This window comes from Crassostrea angulata, chromosome 1, assembly GCF_025612915.1.
Source record: "Crassostrea angulata isolate pt1a10 chromosome 1, ASM2561291v2, whole genome shotgun sequence".
In the NCBI taxonomy this organism is placed as follows: Eukaryota; Metazoa; Mollusca; class Bivalvia; order Ostreida; family Ostreidae; genus Magallana; species Magallana angulata.
In genome coordinates, this window is record NC_069111.1 from 1414159 (window position 1) to 1432774 (window position 18616).

The window sequence follows — 18616 nt, forward strand, 5'->3', positions numbered from 1 at the left end:
ATTTTTTCAGTAAGATGGTATATTTCTACATGGTTTTTGGTCTGAATATCCTTCAGGAACGGCCTGGTTCTATCTTAGTTGTCTATATTTACATTTTAAAGTGTAAATTCTGATAAGCCCAGTAGATTAAAGCGCTGGCTATGTAACACATGATGCTTTTTTGTGACTTGGCTTGATTCGATCTGTGGGCATACTTTTATAAACATAATCACCGTAGTATTTTTTTATGCAGAGTTGTGCATTTTGTATTAAAAAACTTCGATCTTCTACCTGAAATGCACATTTGTTCTTTGAATTAAAGATATCGATGGAAAAGTGAATATACTTCACTACATGTAAGAGCAATCAACTGGAAATATACCTTAGTGTAAGCACGCTTTGTTTGAGGACAAGGATTATTCACTCTGTGTTTCTTGAGGCAGGTGCTACGTAAAAAGAGTTTTCCGTCCCTTTGCCATTCCGGCATCAGGCATGTCCTCTTATACAAAGGTTTGGCAGTAAATACGGAAAAGAGTTAAGTTGAATGTACAGTGAATGATGATAGTGTTCGAACGACTCTATAAATCTTTCTACATCTACAAACATCACTCATCCTGTAATTTCTGTTTGACAAAGTAAGGCGACGTTCATTATTTGTAGCAAAGAGTCAAAGGACTTGCGACCTTTGAAATCGCGTCATGCGAGATTTGCGATAGTTGCTAATATGTCCTTGGCTGTAGATGAACACACATAAAGAATATTTATCGTAATTTTTCGTAGTTTAGAATGTAAACTGAAAACAAATTTTAAAAGAAGTTCACACTTCATACTGCTGGGGCAACAACTGTGAAACATTTTTTTGCGTGGACCCTGAGGTCCACGCAGAAAATATATAAACGCGGTTAAACCGGATACTTTGGGGAATTTCAGCCTGCGCATGAGCTAGCCTGGTTCCTGCGTAATGCGTAGCTCAGGGAACCAGGCTAGCACACATTTATTTGAATCGGGGTCGGGATTCCATGCTATATGCACATATAATTTCAAAGGCGCTGTAATTGTAAAGTAGTCGGTAAACAGTACAGAAACAAAGTAACCGCAGGCCTTTTAAAGAAATGATTGGCACGTGATATGAACCGTCAGTATTATGGAATAAGTTAATGTTATGCCGAAACTACAACATGCATCAAATAGCATAATTTGCAATGTTTTGTTGTTTTCCGAATACACATATAGCTTAATTTTACTTTTATAATAGGCGAGGCTAGAGTACTTCCCGATTAAAAATTGTTAAGCCTTTAAGTACGATTGAATTGAATGATCATGTCACTGTATAAAAGTTAAAATCACAAGAAAAATGCATCAAAATATGAATAGTTAACAAAGTAGTGCTAAGCGTAATGTGTGCGCAAATAGTAGAATTTGCCGAGTGCCTGATACTATACATGCAATCTTTATTATTGTTATACTTTCATGTTAAATACTGAAATCTGATTGGTTAAGACGCAGCTCATAATCCGTTCTATTACCCTCAGCGTTAGCAACGCACTTAGCAACGGGTAACATTACAAATTGTTACATGCGCGAAAATTATGTGCGTACGGTTATTCCTTTATAAAAGCAGTAAAATTTTCTTTAAAATTAAGACCATCAGTATAACAAAATAAATAGTGCCTGTTTGGGAGGATAACAGTTGAAATTGACACGTTCGCGTCGGTTGACAGTGGATTCCTCGGGGTGTCAATTTCAACTGTTACCCTCCCAAACAGGCACTATTTATATACTATCGTTCGTCGGCTTTAAGAATGGTAAAACTAGCACATTACTTTTATTAGGATGTGTTTTCTCTATGTAGATTGAGCGAAGGTGATGATAAACTTCTGGGGCCCGTTTCTCAAAGAGGCGTAAATCTTGGCTTAAGTTAGTCCCACTAGCGAAGTTACCCCAATATTAAGTCGGATCTAAGTTACGTTTCTGAAAGAGGCGTAAGTTAGGGTTTAAATGTCAAGGAAATTAGAAATCTCCGCGGAGTACTAAGCATGCGCATATCGTATTTTGTTTTATTCTGTTTAATTGTCAGGAAACAAAATACAAATTCATAAATATAAAAAATTAAGAATTTCACCTTCAAATATGAACAATATCAGACCAATCAACATATACTGCGAGGCTGGCCGTTCCCCTTCCCAGGAATAATTATAACAAACCAGGCTTGGGGTAATGCTAAATGTAATGGTAATGCATTGCAATGCATTACATGTTTTCAAAGTAATGCTAGTAATGTGTAATGCCTCAAAATTAGCATTACAAGTAATGCTAATGTAATGCATTACTTTCCAAAATCTAGTGTAATGCTGGCATTACTTTGCATTACTATGCATATTTATGCATGTTCACTTTAAAAAATGTGATGAATAAATGAATAGTTGAAATTAAATTTGATTTAATTTATTTTTAAAGAAGAAAGAAATAATTCTAATTAAGAAAAAATGTTTTAATTGTACATGTTTTATTAAAAAAGGTTTTTTAAAACTCATTTTTGAATTGTTTATATTACTAAAGATAACAGCACAATTTCATAACATTTTTAAGAGTGTTGTTATTAAGAGTTTTTAATCATTTAAACACTTTACTCCAATTAGTTTGCACTTCAATAAGAAATGTGTCAACAACACACTATGCCCCCAGGATAATCTAAGTATCAAAACAATCTATTGTTATAAGAAGTGCTAAACACCCCAATCCCCTTCCCTTCGCAATATGTCACAATAGAATAGGAGACAGACATGCACCTTTAAAAGTCAAATGAATGCACTGTCCATCCATGATGAAAATCAATATCACTTCCAATATTATAACCCATTTGAAAATAATCTTACTTATTCTCTCTCTCTTTCTTTTTGTCTCTCTCTGTCTCTCTGTCTGTCTGTCTCTCTCTCTCTCTGTCTCTCTCTCTCTCTCTCTCTCTCTCTCTCTCTCTCTCTCTCCTGTATATTAATTACACTTTACATTAGTTTGGACTGATAGAAAATACAAGATTTATGTATTTAATCTATTATTGCACTTAATATATCCTAAGATAAAGATCGTCAAACAGTATTTTCCAGTCCAAGCTTTGACTGCTCCTGCAAAACATTTATTTAGTATAGCCCGGAAGATGGATGCATTTAAAAGATGAACCCTTTGAAACTTCGACCATAAAGTGCAACAGCAATCTTTTGTCTTAAAGTGTCCTCCGTAAAAAGAAATACGATTAAAATAAATTAAGAAATATAACTGGGAAAAATCATCTGTTTATAAATTAATAAAATTAAGTGTCCAAAATTATAAAGATTTGTGTAATCTTGGGATATATCTATATTTAGCTTTTAAAAACAGCAACATTATTTCATAAATTGTTTTTTGTTACGCATGTTATCCTGTTTCTCTATTTCATAATTATCTGATATTGTATTATGCCAAATGTCTATAAATATCATTTTACTTATGTAATATGTTGTTCATATTGCCACAATATGATTATATATTGAGCAAATAAAGAATGACTCTTGTTTATTCATTGAATTTGAACCTGATACCGCAAGCATAAAGCTGTAGATATGTTAAAGAGTGTTGTAAATTTGAAACATTTGCAAAAACTCTTTATTAGCTTTACTTTAAAAAAAAAGTAATGGTAATGGTAATGCATTACTTTACTCATGTAATGGTAATGTAATGCATTACTTCAAGAAAATCAAGTAATGGTAATGGTAATTTAATGCCCAAATTCATGAAGTAATGGTAATGTAATGCATTACTTTACAATGTAATTCGCCCCAAGCCTGTAACAAACATATATGCCTAATGGTCAATACAGTTTCACGGTAACTTTGCTGTTCAAATTTGGTATTAAACGATGAGGTTTATATTTACACACGTACATGGTCATCAGAATAAGCATCGTAAAGCAAAGCTTCTATATGAGTAGTGCATCAACTCCTTCGGCGCATTCCAAGCGGCAGGTATCCATTTAATTACATCACAGGCTATCTAGTTACCACAACGTTATAAAAGTCGCTTATATATACGATTCTTTGCCGACATATCGACTCTTTTCATCCACGATCGCCTCTCATTGCATGGTTATTACCAGTTGCATATCCCAGCGATCTCATCGGCATAAAATTTGAAAACCAGTTTTAACGAATCTTTCTGCAAATTGAATAACATCACGAGCTATCACATGTATTTTCCTATCGTTTTCGATTCAGCCGGATCAGATTTTAACTCACTATTTGTGTTTAATCCATTAAATTCAGCTCAATAGCTCTGCATCAGCTGAAGGCGCATCTATTTTGAATATTGTTGCAGTTGTTGTGTTGTATTCATACGCGCCGCTTCATTTTTGATCAATGACACTTCACATTTTATGATTTGAAAATGTTTTATTAAATGATAAGAAATTAAGACAATTATTTTTCTATTGATCGACGTATCAAAGAAAAAATTGAAGGAAAACTTTTTCATCAATGCGCTACGAAGATATGTAACAAAAATTGGATAGAGGTTTGGGCATACTTTTTTTACAGAATTATTTGGATGCATATTTTTTAAAAGCAATTTCTCATTATTACTTGACATATAATAAATGCATAAAATCAATTGCCTTAAAATATTTCATACACATAAGATACTCGAAATGGTTGGTACCATTCGCTAGTTGGTTGGCTTGTTTAATACTCAAAGACTATATTAATTTTGCACAAATATAGAACAGGAATAACTTATGGTTGATAGACTGTGTACCTCTCTTACATAAGATTTAGTTAATCGAAACTCTAAATACAAACTGTATAGAGAGTTAAATATCACGATGAAGAATAATCGCCCACATGAATGAATGAATGAATAAATGAATGAATGACCATTGGCATTTCATTAATGTTAATTCTGTCTGTACGCTGAAAGGAACTGATAATCATACAACTTAACTTAATCACAGTAACTCAAAGAAACGAGTGTTGTATTTCATAATGCAATGAAATAGAAAATGCACAAAACATCAACAATATATAATGTGATCTCTCTGCTATATCTAAAACGCAGATAATATGAGTCGTGTTGAAATACAATCAAGACTTCATCATTGTGTGTCCCGTGGTCTTATTAATCTGTTTTATTTCATCTGTTCAAAATATTTTTATTTAATAAAGTAAAAATTGACAAACGGTAAACAGGATAAACAGGATAACGTGATTGGTTAAAGACGTTTCGAGCATTAATCGAATCCGTTTACAAAATACCAATTTAGTCCTCTGTTAGGTCATTATATTCTTCAAATATTTATATAAACAGTGTAAACAAGTTATTAAGACAGAAATGAAGTTTTTCCGACTGATGATTCTCTGGAGTATATCACCGAAAATATATTGTTAATTTACTGTACATTGAATGCATATGAAATATAATGCGCCTCAAAATTATTTTTAGAAGAATTTGAGTTTCTGTAGAAACCATAATGTCGATTCTATTAAGAATGAAAAATTGTTTTTAGTGGCGGGCCACGCATACTCAATAGTCTTCTTCATATATCATTCATTGAGATAAAAATAGGTGTAAAAAAACCTCAAATGGTTGTTGGGGGAAACAATTGCCATTGGCACCTAGGCTAACGATGAAAAATTGCAAATCTTATCTACTTTGAAGGTAATGTAAACTATATAGATATAATATATATATATATATATATAGAGAATATATGTATATATATGAAAATTGACACCCGTTGTGGTATTAACAGGCGTATTTTGATAATTTGAGTTGACACGACCACACTTTTGAGATGACACGACCACGTTTAAGTACCAGATGGTAGAAATTAATGTTTCTAACATAAAGAACCATTTTAAGAAGACCTTGGACTCCTAATAAAATGGTTCTAAGGTAGGAAATGATAATGCTAATTACATATTACATTTTAAAGAAAACGCATTTGTAGTGTTTTAATCATCTTTTTTTAATTAATCCTTAAAAGAATCAGATTGTAGATTTTCTTCAAATTAAAGTCGCTATGTTGCTTGCTCATCACCAGACATTAAATGAGACAAGACTTGAGTATGCTCTGTGTCTAATATAAGAGTGATATAGTGAACACACCATACCATCATGTTTGTATTAGCACTGATAATTGCGGTATTGTCCCTTATAAGTTTGATCATATCACAAAAATAGGCTTGTCGAGACTGTTTCTTGGTACCAGTGATCATCGTACTGTATATGTTCAAGAGGATGAGTTCTTCATCAACGATGGTCAACGAAAGGGATGGTATATTTTTCAATTTCACCCCAAAATGTTCATCATAGTCATACAAATTAAGATTGGTTGAAACAGTAAACTGGAATAGGTTATTTAAGCATGTATTTCTTTAACATCCTACCTCTATCTTTTTGGAGGTCCGTGTTGCGCTGCTTTGAATTTGTATTTCGTTTTATGGATTTTTGAGATGGTTGACGGTTTGTTATCGTCATTTTTTTATTTGTACAGAATAATAATTTTTTAAAAAGATTTTCTCATTTTTTAATGACATTACAAATAAAATTGTTAGGTATTTTATTAGACGATGTAATATAAAGTTCATCTTCAGATATTTTCGTGAGAATGCATACATTTCTCTAAGTATAATTTCTTCTTCCAAAATAAGGCTTGCTTTTACTGATGACAATGTATTTGTTATGCTTCAGTATTTTACATAGTAGTATATCAATATGCCAAGCTTTAAATCGCATGCTAATCCAATCGATCTTATTTTCGAAATAATAACATATATGGTCATGTCATAATAAAATGAACAACGAGCTTGGGTACATTGTGCACAAAGCGCTCCTGATGAAGACGTTGATATAAAATCGTATTAATGTAATTTTTGTTTTTACTTTTGAGTTGTATTCACGTATCTTTTATTTAAATCGTATTGGGAAAATCAAGGTCAATTTCAGGCAGAGAACAGATTATGTTATCACAACGAAATTCTTCAGGGCTATTGTTCTGTACCTTCTTGACTTTGTATTTGGGAGAAGGTTTATATAGGCTATTTCTTTAACATTATTCATTTGAATATCAATAACAAATGTTTTAAATATTCTGTACCTTGGTTTCAAATTTCAAATGTGTAAAAAAAAACTGTATTACACCGGTTATAGCGATCATTTATCTTAAGGTCAGACGACATGTTCCTCAATTTTAGATAACTTTTTCCAGGAATTTGTTAATGGTTTACTACTACTTTGACAAGCTTTCTTGCAAAAAATTAGGGTACCTTACCAGGCATTTCTGCAAAATACTAGAGTATGCAATTTCCTATATAATCTTCTTGAAAATACACTTGAATTGCTGATATAAAAATAAATACATATACAGCAATAATACTGCAAATGTTTTAAATTTGGGAAGTTGGGATCAATTAATACGTACAAGATATGGTATTACGAAAATTTAGTTTTATATTAATCATGCATATATAGTTCAAGCGAAAATATTATATCTGCTCACCTTTATCGATAATTCGTCACATATTTATAATCGTCTGTTGCAGATGACATGAAAAATATGTATTGCCAAAAGCAGGGAAAGTATATTATTTCGATTTCACGTTTTTGTACGAAACAGCTGATAATCAATGTTAGTTGAAAGCTTTAATCACGAAGAAAATTGACATATTTTCTAAGCGTTTTGGTGATTTCATTCTTATCTCATCTCGTTAGAAGAGTTCAATTGAACGATGTATAGCTATTTTGTACCACGACATAATGCTATCAATCCGGAACAAACGGATGTCAGACATATTGTGACAAGGTAGCCTTCCACCTTAAACTGTTACCTGAATGCCTTTATGTAAAAGCCGTATATAGCTTAGATAATTTCATATATGTACTTTTATATGCAATAAAATAAAAAAAAGGCTTACCAATCAATATACATATGTTAATCAAATTTAAAACATAATATATGTTGCCGCATAAAAGTATCGCCACCGCCCCCCCTCCCACACACACACAAATTAAACACTCACAAAAAAATAAACATAAAAATTAAAAAAAAACACTTGTGAGGTAATACATTTATTTAAAGAGAAGGAAGCATTGAAAGTTTTATAATCAAAATAATGTTTAATACTTAGATACAAGAAAACTGTGCTTTTTATTCAGTAGAGTCTGATTTGTGTGATTGACAAAGACAGTCCGTTTCTCAAAATATTTTCTCTTTCGTCCCTCCCAGCTACTTGATATGACAGAGGACTTCATATTCTTTAGTGTTGTGCTCTTTCCCGCCGTCCCCCATGTAAGCACACATGTGGGGGGAGAATGTGGCGATCTTACACGGAATAAGATCATCGTTGATACGGGCCCGTCCCACATACAAGTTTGTGTCCGTTTTGAAGGCCTTTTCTGGGACTTTTCCGTCAGATGCTTGCTTCCAATCTAAGAATCCCACGGCGCTGATCGGATATACGAGAACGTCGTAATCTTTGAAAACGGATTCCTTGCCATCGTTAAGCTCCTGAAAGGTGAAATCCGCATTTTCCAGAGGTCCATACGCCTCCCATCTTTGCCCGGGCAATAAACAAGGGTTTTCCGTCCTTCTCGTACCCGGCACGTATCGCATTATCCGGAATTTTACTTCCCGATGTTTTTTTCCACTCTGCCATTTCTTTTTTCTGTATAGATAGATATACTTATCAATAAAATTGATTTATGTACAACAATACATGCCTAACTGACAAAATAAATGAAAGTTTCAAAGAATGTAGGTATGTGAATCATACAAAAAACCTTCTTTACAGCCAATCAAATATTCTACAAACAAATTAAAACAATACAGTGAAAATTCGCTTAATATATCAACAATTTTGTAATCAAAATTCTTGGTTATTCTTTTGTTCTATGTCTATAACCATTATGTAATCAAAGCTATTCGTTTTCCCAAAATATATCCAGTTTTTTATCTGATTTAAATAAATTGGATTTTACAATATAGCTACGCTAAATAACTTTAAGTAAATTTGTTAAATTTAAGCATTTTGGATTTTTTAAACTAGTCTATCTGTTTGTTTCTCTCTCTCTCTCTCTCTCTCTCTCATTTAAATAAACATCATCACTTTAAAGTAATTTTGACAATTACTAAAAGCATAAACAACTACATACATGTTTAAGTTTTGACAATATAACATTTGATTTTATCAGTGACATTGCATACCTTAATCTGAGTAATTATCAACACAAATTGTCAGGTGCTTCTCTCCTTCAAAATGACCAAACCTTCAAGTATCCTAGAATGGGTTAAAATTATAAGAACGCGCTGCTATATATAATGATATGGTCAGATGACTCCTCCCCGCTGCTGGTTTCAAGCAATCAAAATACTGAATGACTGAAACCCGTTGTATTTCATGTTCAGACATATTCAATTTATATTTTATTTCTTTTTTCAACAAATATTTAATTTGTAAATTTGTGGTCATCAAAGTATATTAGCTTTAAAATGAAAAACAAGACTAAATCCCTTTATAATAGACATAATAACTAATAAACTTGACTTTGAGTTGCAAAACCTTAAACCTTGTATGAGTATTTTGCCAAACATATTTACGAATTTACATGAGAAATTGATAAATATATGAATTAGTCATTATTTAGAGAACATGTTTTATGTTTACCTGCAAATAAGAAAAGGAGTAAAAAAAACGAGAAATTTGAGAGAGAGAGAGAGAGAGAGAGAGAGAGAGAGAGAGATGGTTTACACAATTTATCAAGTTAAATAAGTAAAAATAGAGAAGCTGCTTACAATAATATAAAATAATATATTTGTTCTGCCTTTACACACGTAACGATGATCAGATTTTTCTCAAATGTATATGGAAGTGGAGAAGATTTTTCACAATTTGGGTAGATGGCATTATGGACTTCGTAACCATGCACATAGTTGTTTCTCAGAGAAACATGAGAGTAAAGAGGAATATTTTTCTAAGAATTCATGTGTTTTCACTATATGTTTATACGTGTCCCGCCATAAGGCCTTGTCCCCTGACCAAAGACCGATGAATTTTACAATTTTTGTAGAAGGCTTTATTGAAATCATAATTTTTAACATGTGTTTAAGGAGAAAAAAATATTTTTGAAAGTTTTGCCCTTTTGATTATTACGCCTTGGCAACTAGGCATAAGGTGACATGATCATAAATTCATTTATATATATTTCTATAAATATATTTCTATCTTAAAAGAAGTAAAAAATGCAGAGTTATTAACGGACGATGCACGACAAACGACCGACGAAGACCAATTGCAATAGGTCACATTGGTAACTCGATGACCTGGTAAAATTCGTAGCATTTTTGTGTTTTACATATCTACTTCTTTTATCGTTTACAAAATGTTCAATTCCGTCACTGGTGACCGATAACAGCAAACGAAACACTGACCCTTATCTTCCATTGTCTTTAAAAAGCCGATTTTAAGAGTTTCTCTGAAGCGATATTACATTTAACGGTTTCACATTGGGCTGAAATCATCTTATCGTAACATACTTTCATAAAAAAGTAAAAGGGATCCCAATTTAAACGTCATCATTTTTTTTTACAGTTGATTTAAAAAACAACATCAATATAGGGGTTTCATCTGTAATAGTTTAACACCAAAACAATAAACATCTGATGTGTATAGAAATCGGTAATAGTACTGACAAATAGCAAAATAGCAAAAGTTTATGTTATATATGATCGCGGATGAAAAAGCTAACAGTAATTTCATAATTAAATGACAAAGGTTAATGATGAAAACATTTTTCTTTCGACCCTTACAAGTTTTACGGATTTACCTTATAAATTATAGGATTTACATTAAAACAAATTTTAATAGCAGTTCAAAAATTCAAATTTTCAGAACCTCTGAAGTTTCGCTCGAAGAAAATTTGTTACTTTAAATTTCTATTGTATAGTTGTTGTGCTGTCTATAGTTTAAAATTTAAATTCTTCAGAAATATTTTTGTACAAGTTAACCACTCTGAGTTTAGTATATCCGGTAATCCTTTTTGGTACAAGTTAACTACAACGTATATCTGGTCAATCACTCACTTCCTGTCAGCCTTACTGACCAGTCCGGTCTCACTTTGTCTATCGGCTTCAATCTTGTTAGATGCGTGCCTCGAGCCACTAAGTAAGTCTTTTTTATTGAAGTTATTGCTTAAATCTGTCAGTATTTAATTGTATTTTTGAAGTATAGTTACAGATGGAAATTTTATTATGCAGATAAAACATTCTCAAAAGTATGGCACGCCATTATGGTCTTTAAAGTAATTTACATATTTTTTCTATGTATGAAGTAAGGTTCTATATTTTCCTATTTAGTAATTTGTTATCTCTATTTGTTGTAGTTTTTTACCAATATTATTCACGACGGCAACGTTTTCCACACAAAATAAACTATGAAACCCGTGTGACTTTTGTTTGCGTTGTGCGTTGTGCAAGGTTAGCTATCTGCCTGCACCAGGCAGAATAGTAAAAAATTAGTGAATTCGTTTGGCATGTCTGCTGCGGATCGACGAATAAGGAAACTCACACCGAAAGGCCTCGTCATGTTCAACGAACAGTGTGAAAAGCTGAAAAGAAAAACCGATGAAACCTGGGCGGAAGTGGAGGATGCTCTTGTAACATCTGGAACATGCGCAAAGGACTTCCACAAAATAAGAGAAGTAGAACGTTTAATTTCTGTGAAATTCAAAGATTTCTGTATCGCTAGTGAAGACTATAAAAAATATCTACTTTCTCAAAATACAGAGGAGGCGGTCAACTTGTTAAATGAATTAGAAGTTTCAATGAACAAATGTTTTTCAATTGTAAAAAGAACAAGTGATGATTTGAAGGAAACCAAATTTGAACTCCTTGAAACACTAAGTCATGTGTCGTCTAATGTATCAAGTTTTCAAAGAGCTAAAGCGCAAGCTGAAAGGGCGAAACTAGAGCTGATCAAGAGAGAAGGTGAGCTTTTAAAACAAAAAACTGATATCGAAACAAAAATTAGTATCGTCAGACAGGAGAAAGAAATCATCTCAGCAGAAGCGGACTTCACAGAAGAAGAAAAGATTGATCTTCCAATCTACTCAAGGGAACAGATGACGAGTGCGTTTATCCCCAAACACGACTATAACCCATCAAATACCGAGGATGGCCACATTCAACAAAATCAACCATATTTTGAACAGAATCCACCAATCAGTGTTCAACTTCCAGAGGCGGATGACCGACATCCGGGATATCTAAATGCAGTTAATCAAGGTTGTGTTCCTTCAATTCCAATTCATCAAATGCATCAATTGTGTGCGCCTTCTAATTCAGTGAATCCAGTTTGTTCTACCTCGATTTCAGTGCCTCAAGTCTGTGCTTCTCAAAATTCAGTGTCTCAAGTGAATGTCCCTTTAAATTCAGTGTCTCAAATGAGTGTTCCTTCAAATTCAGTGCCTCAGATGCGTGTTCCAAATTCAGTTGATCAACGGAGTGCTCCATTGAATGCAGCTTCTCAAGTGTTCGTTCCCTCGAATTCAATGCGTCAAGTTTGTGTTACTACAAATTCATTGCCTCATGTAATTACCGCTCCAAATCTAGTACCACCACGGACCGACAACACTTCGACAATGGCCGACTTTTCAAAGTTTTTGCTACGCAAGGATTTTATACTCACTAGATTCACCAACTTTGATGATCGTCCAGAAAATTTCAATTCTTGGAGTTCTTCATTCCGGAGTGTTACACTAGAACTTGGTGTCACAGAGTTTGAGGAAATGGATTTACTTGTAAAATGGTTGGGTCCAGAGTCCTCAAAGTTTGCACGCACACTGCGCTCCGCAAACACCCACAATCCTAGCCTAGGTGTAAAGCGTATTTGGGATAGACTGAACGATAAATATGGGAGACCTGAGATGGTGGAACATGCTCTAAAACAGAAACTACACTCGTTTCCAACCCTCACAAATAAAGATCATGCCAAATTGTATGATCTCGTGGACATTCTCACCGAAATTGAATCGGCGATGACTAATCCAAAATACGAAATTTGTCTGAGCTACTTCAATTCATCTACTGGAGTACTACCCATAGTTGCCAAACTACCCATATCTCTACAAGACAAGTGGACCTCTCAAGCAGCTGGATATAAAAAACGGAATGATGTAGCATTCCCTCCATTTTCCTTTTTTGTCGAGTTCATCCGTGAAATGTGTGAAATCCGTAACGATCCTGGACTTGTATGTCAACCGTCCACAAACACAAACATGGCATACAGCAAACCTAGACCTTCTGGCGCAGTCACTTCTCGTAAAGTTGAAATTGTATCATCAACTCCGTCAACACTTTGTCCCATACACAATGCTGGACATTCTTTGAACGAATGCCGTGGCTTCAAAAGAAAATCACTACGTGAGCGTCAAAACATTCTACGTGATAAGAAATTATGTTTCCGATGTTGTGCCTCACAAAGTCATGTGTCCAAAAATTGTACAGCGGACATTAAATGTGATATTTGTGATAATCCTTATCATGTCACAGCGATGCACATTGATCGTCGTCCTTCAAAGCCCGAATCCCCTACACCAGTCTCAACAGCGAAAACTGCCTTAAGCAATGGCGGGGAGTATGAAGAAGGAAAACATGGGAGTCGTTCATGCGGGAAGATCGTTTTAGTGGACGTGTTTTGTCAATCAAATCCTGCGAAAGTTACCCGTGTTTATGCGACAGTCGATGACCAGAGCAACCGGACGTTGGTGTCCCCTTATTTGATAGATCAACTCGGCGTTACAGGAGAATATAAACCCTACACTCTTACGTCATGCTCCGGTGTAACGACAGTCGCTGGACGCCGTGTGAACGGATTATGTGTCAAAGCCTTGGATGGTACAACTACATTCAACTTACCGAAAGTCATTGAATGTGATTCCATTCCTAGTGAGCATCTTGAAATACCTACTCCCAAAGTCGCTCAATCACAACCGCATCTACAATGCATTGCACCTTTCATACCACCCCTAGATCGCAATGTGAATGTTGAACTGCTCATAGGACGTGACTTACCCGATGTACATCATGTGCGCGACCAAATTACTGGCAGCCAAGGTCAACCCTTTGCTCAACGTCTTCCACTAGGATGGGTCGTCATTGGTGAAATTTGTATTGGTAAAGTTCATCCTCCAAAGGAAGTGAATGTAAACAAAACTCATATTCTTAATGACGGAAGGTGCACCACCTTTCCAGTGTGTCACAACAATATCAATGTCAAGGACAATGATGATGACATATTCATACGAACACCATTTGACAACAAGATTGGACCTTCTGTTGAGGACCGCAAGTTTGTAGCTCTTATGGACGCAGAGTTCCACAAAGACACTGATGGTTTTTGGTCCGCACCATTACCTTTCAAGGAGTCAAAACCAGTGATGCCTAACAATTATTCATAGGCCTGGAAACGTGTTTTGATCCTCAACACAAGTTTAAAGAAAGATCATCACAAACGTCAACACTTCTTTGCATTCATGTCAAAAGTCTTAGCTAGTGGGGCAGCAGAAGTTGCTCCTTCCGACATACCTGGGGAATGCTGGTATTTACCCCTTTTTGGGGTGTACAATTCGAAAAAACCGGATCAAATCCGAGGAGTATTCGACTCGTCGGCTGTGTTTCAAGACGTTTCATTGAACAGTGTGTTAATGTCTGGACCAGACTTAACAAACAACCTTGTTGGAATCCTCATGCGTTTCCGTGAAAATGCAATTGCTATCAGTGGTGACATTCAGCAAATGTTTTATGCATTTCGTGTTCATGAGGATCATCGTGATTACCTCAGATTCTTTTGGTACGAGGATAACAACTTTGAAAAACCTTTAATACAATACCGAATGAAAGCTCACGTTTTCGGTAACACACCATCTCCAGCTGTTGCCACCTATGGACTTCGAAAAGCATCATCTGTTGGTGACGATGATGTTCGTAAATTTGTTTACAACAACTTTTACGTCGATGATGGACTGACGTCGCTTGCTACAGAATCAGAAGCAATCAACCTGATGAGAAAAACACAAGCAACACTGAAAAAACAACGGAAACATTCGTCTCCACAAAATCGCTTCAAACAGTGTTAATGTGATGAAATCATTTCCTATAGATGACCTAGGAAGCGATTTGAAGGAACTAAATCATTGTGCAGACATATGCAACTTACCTGTACAACACAGTTTAGGAATACAGTGGGACTTAAACTGTGATATGTTTGTGTTCAAAATCTCTAATGCTGAAAAACCTTACACCCGCAGAGGCCTTCTATCGACAATGAACAGTATCTTTGATCCAATGGGATTTATTTCTCCAGTCACTATCAGTGGAAAAATTCTACACCGTGAACTTGTATCTCCTGGATGTCACTGGGATGAACCACTTACGGAGGAACATTTGAGAAGATGGCGAATCTGGATTGATTCATTACAATCTGTTAATAACTTCAGAGTTCCCCGAATGATTGTAGCCACTTCCATTTCTTTGGCTCATCAAGTGGATGTTCATGTCTTTTCAGACGCGTCAGAACATGCGATAGCTGCGGTGGCATATCTTCAAGTGACAGATGAATTTGGAGAAACTTCTCTTGGATTTCTAATGGGAAAAGCTAAACTGGCACCTCTGAAAGGTCACACAATACCGAGACTCGAACTGTGCGCAGCAGTTCTCGCCACAGAGTTAGGAGAAGCAGTTTGTGACTACTTGAAGATTCCTCAAGATCGATTTCATTACTATACTGACAGTAGAATCGTCTTGGGTTACATTTGTAACAAAACCCGTAGATTTTTTGTGTATGTTACAAACCGTGTGGAAAAAATTCACAAAGTCTCGACTCCGTCTCAGTGGTCTTACGTCTCAACTGACAAAAATCCAGCTGATGTTGCAACAAGATATTCACATACAGCAATTACCACATCTATACAGCGCTGGATAACTGGACCTCAATGGTTGAAAAATTCTTCGGATTTGATCAAAACTGTCTATCCTCTCATCAATCCTGAAACTGACACAGAAATCCGCCAAGATGTTATTTCTAGCAAAACTCAAATTACAACTGAGATCGTCTTTGACTCCCGTCGTTTTGCTAAGTTCTCAACCTGGAAAAATCTCGTTGTGGCCTTTAAGACTTTGAAACGTTTTGTCAGAGATAAATTTCAAGTGAGCAGTGAAAGTGAAGACGAACCAGATATCTACAGAGAAACCGAAATGTTCATCATTAAACAAATTCAACAGGAGTCGTACAGTAAGGAAATAGAAAACCTGAATAGTGGCCAACCAATTCCCAGAAACAGCAAAGTGTCACGACTTGACCCATTCCTTGATTCATTCGGAGTTCTGCGTGTTGGAGGGAGACTTAAACTAAGTCCTGAATTATCTCTGGGAGAGAAGAATCCAATCCTCATTCCAAATCAAAACTACATAGCAAAACTTCTCGTACTCCACTTCCATGAAGTTATTCGTCATCAAGGACGCCATCTAACCGCAGGGGCCATCAGAGCAGCAGGATATTGGATAACGGGCTGTAAAAGACTTGTGTATTCCATTCTATCCGATTGTGTAAAGTGTCGTCGACTTCGTGGCAGCCTTGCTTCACAAAAGATGGCAGACCTACCTGAGGAACGACTTACCCCTTGTCCTCCATTTACCTACGTTGGTGTCGACTGTTTTGGACCTTGGGATGTTGTCACGCGTCGAACACGTGGTGGTTCTGCGAACTCTAAACGATGGGCCGTATTGTTTGCGTGTTTATCATGCCGTGGTGTCCACATAGAAGTAATTGAGGAGATGACTACTTCGTCATTCATCAACGCCTTACGTCGCTTTACATCTATTAGAGGAAAAGTGAAAGAGTTTTATTCAGACAGAGGGACTAATTTCATTGGTGGAACTCGTGAACTTGGAATAAATGCTGTTTTTGTAGAAGACCCCTCGATTAAATCCTTCTTACAGTTGCAAGGAGCAGTTTGGAAATTTAACACTTCGTTCTCTTCTCACATGGGAGGCGCTTGGGAGCGCTTAATTGGTGTAATCAGACGAATCATTGATTCAATCTTACTGGATTCTAAGCACACAAGAATTACCCATGAAGTCCTTAGCACGTTTATGGCTGAAGCGACAGCGATAGTCAACGCCCGTCCACTGGTACCTGTATCCACCGACCCTGAAGCACCTTGCGTTTTGTCTCCAGCTGTTTTACTTACTCAAAAAACCGTTGATTCAAACGAGGATTTTAAAAATCTCAGTGTCAGCGAAGTTTATAACATTCAGTGGAAATTTGTTCAGTCTCTAGCGGAGAAATTTTGGTGTCGTTGGAAAAATGAATACCTGCAGAGTCTACAAGTGCGACGAAAATGGAAAGACACTCGAGATAACATCCAAGTTGGTGATGTCGTTCTTTTGAAGGACAGTGATGCACATCGCAACCATTGGCCGACAGGACTTGTTGAAAGAGTGTTTCCTAGCAAAGATGGACTTGTGCGCAAACTTGAAGTTCGTGTTATCAAAGATGGACAGTCGAGTATATATGTACGTCCAATTTCTGAAATTATATTTTTGTGCCATTCCATTTAATGCTTATTGTGTTGTGACAATTTACAAAAAAGTTTCATGAACAACTTTTTGTGAACAGAGTACGGTTTATGCATTTAAGTGATATTTTCATATCAGACGGGGAGTGTGCTGTCTATAGTTTAAAATTTAAATTCTTCAGAAATATTTTTGTACAAGTTAACCACTCTGAGTTTAGTATATCCGGTAATCCTTTTTGGTACAAGTTAACTACAACGTATATCTGGTCAATCACTCACTTCCTGTCAGCCTTACTGACCAGTCCGGTCTCACTTTGTCTATCGGCTTCAATCTTGTTAGATGCGTGCCTCGAGCCACTAAGTAAGTCTTTTTTATTGAAGTTATTGCTTAAATCTGTCAGTATTTAATTGTATTTTTGAAGTATAGTTACAGATGGAAATTTTATTATGCAGATAAAACATTCTCAAAAGTATGGCACGCCATTATGGTCTTTAAAGTAATTTACATATTTTTTCTATGTATGAAGTAAGGTTCTATATTTTCCTATTTAGTAATTTGTTATCTCTATTTGTTGTAGTTTTTTACCAATATTATTCACGACGGCAACGTTTTCCACACAAAATAAACTATGAAACCCGTGTGACTTTTGTTTGCGTTGTGCGTTGTGCAAGGTTAGCTATCTGCCTGCACCAGGCAGAATAGTTGTTCAATACTTGGTACATATAGTCCGATCCATGGTTAAATAGGTCGATACTTAATTCACCTGCTTTATTTTCTAAGTTTTTAACAAATTCACTATCTATTTTTAAATTATGAAGCATGGAAAAATTGGTAACTTTTAAAACAAATTTAATTTATATTATACAAAAAGATGTGTATTGTTTATATTTGTTATTTTTGGTCAACCAAATTAACAATAGGTAACTGAGATGGTATGATCACTAAGAATACTTAAAATTTATTAAAGCTGCTTGAGGGTGTGAGTGGGGTTAGAGGAAATCATACACGTTTGATATATTTGAACGTCTTTTAGTAATTCGT

The 18616-nt window shown here is 35.2% G+C and overlaps 2 protein-coding genes and 1 pseudogene across 2 annotated transcripts; 2 read left to right on the top strand and 1 right to left on the bottom strand.

Moving 5' to 3' along the window:
- Positions 1 to 8056: 8056 nt before the first annotated feature.
- LOC128175577 (uncharacterized) lies at positions 8057 to 9300 on the bottom strand (annotated as a pseudogene).
- A 1653-nt stretch (positions 9301 to 10953) lies between these two features.
- LOC128175517 (uncharacterized) lies at positions 10954 to 15081 on the top strand. The gene is made up of 2 exons (XM_052841211.1): positions 10954 to 11165; positions 11383 to 15081. Exon 2 carries the CDS (start codon positions 11533 to 11535, stop codon positions 14455 to 14457), a length of 2925 nt encoding a protein of 974 aa, XP_052697171.1. The 5' UTR covers positions 10954 to 11165; positions 11383 to 11532; the 3' UTR covers positions 14458 to 15081.
- Positions 15082 to 15142: 61 nt separating this feature from the next.
- LOC128175540 (uncharacterized) lies at positions 15143 to 18276 on the top strand. The gene is made up of 2 exons (XM_052841263.1): positions 15143 to 17935; positions 18153 to 18276. Exon 1 carries the CDS (start codon positions 15260 to 15262, stop codon positions 17615 to 17617), a length of 2358 nt encoding a protein of 785 aa, XP_052697223.1. The 5' UTR covers positions 15143 to 15259; the 3' UTR covers positions 17618 to 17935; positions 18153 to 18276.
- Positions 18277 to 18616: the final 340 nt, after the last annotated feature.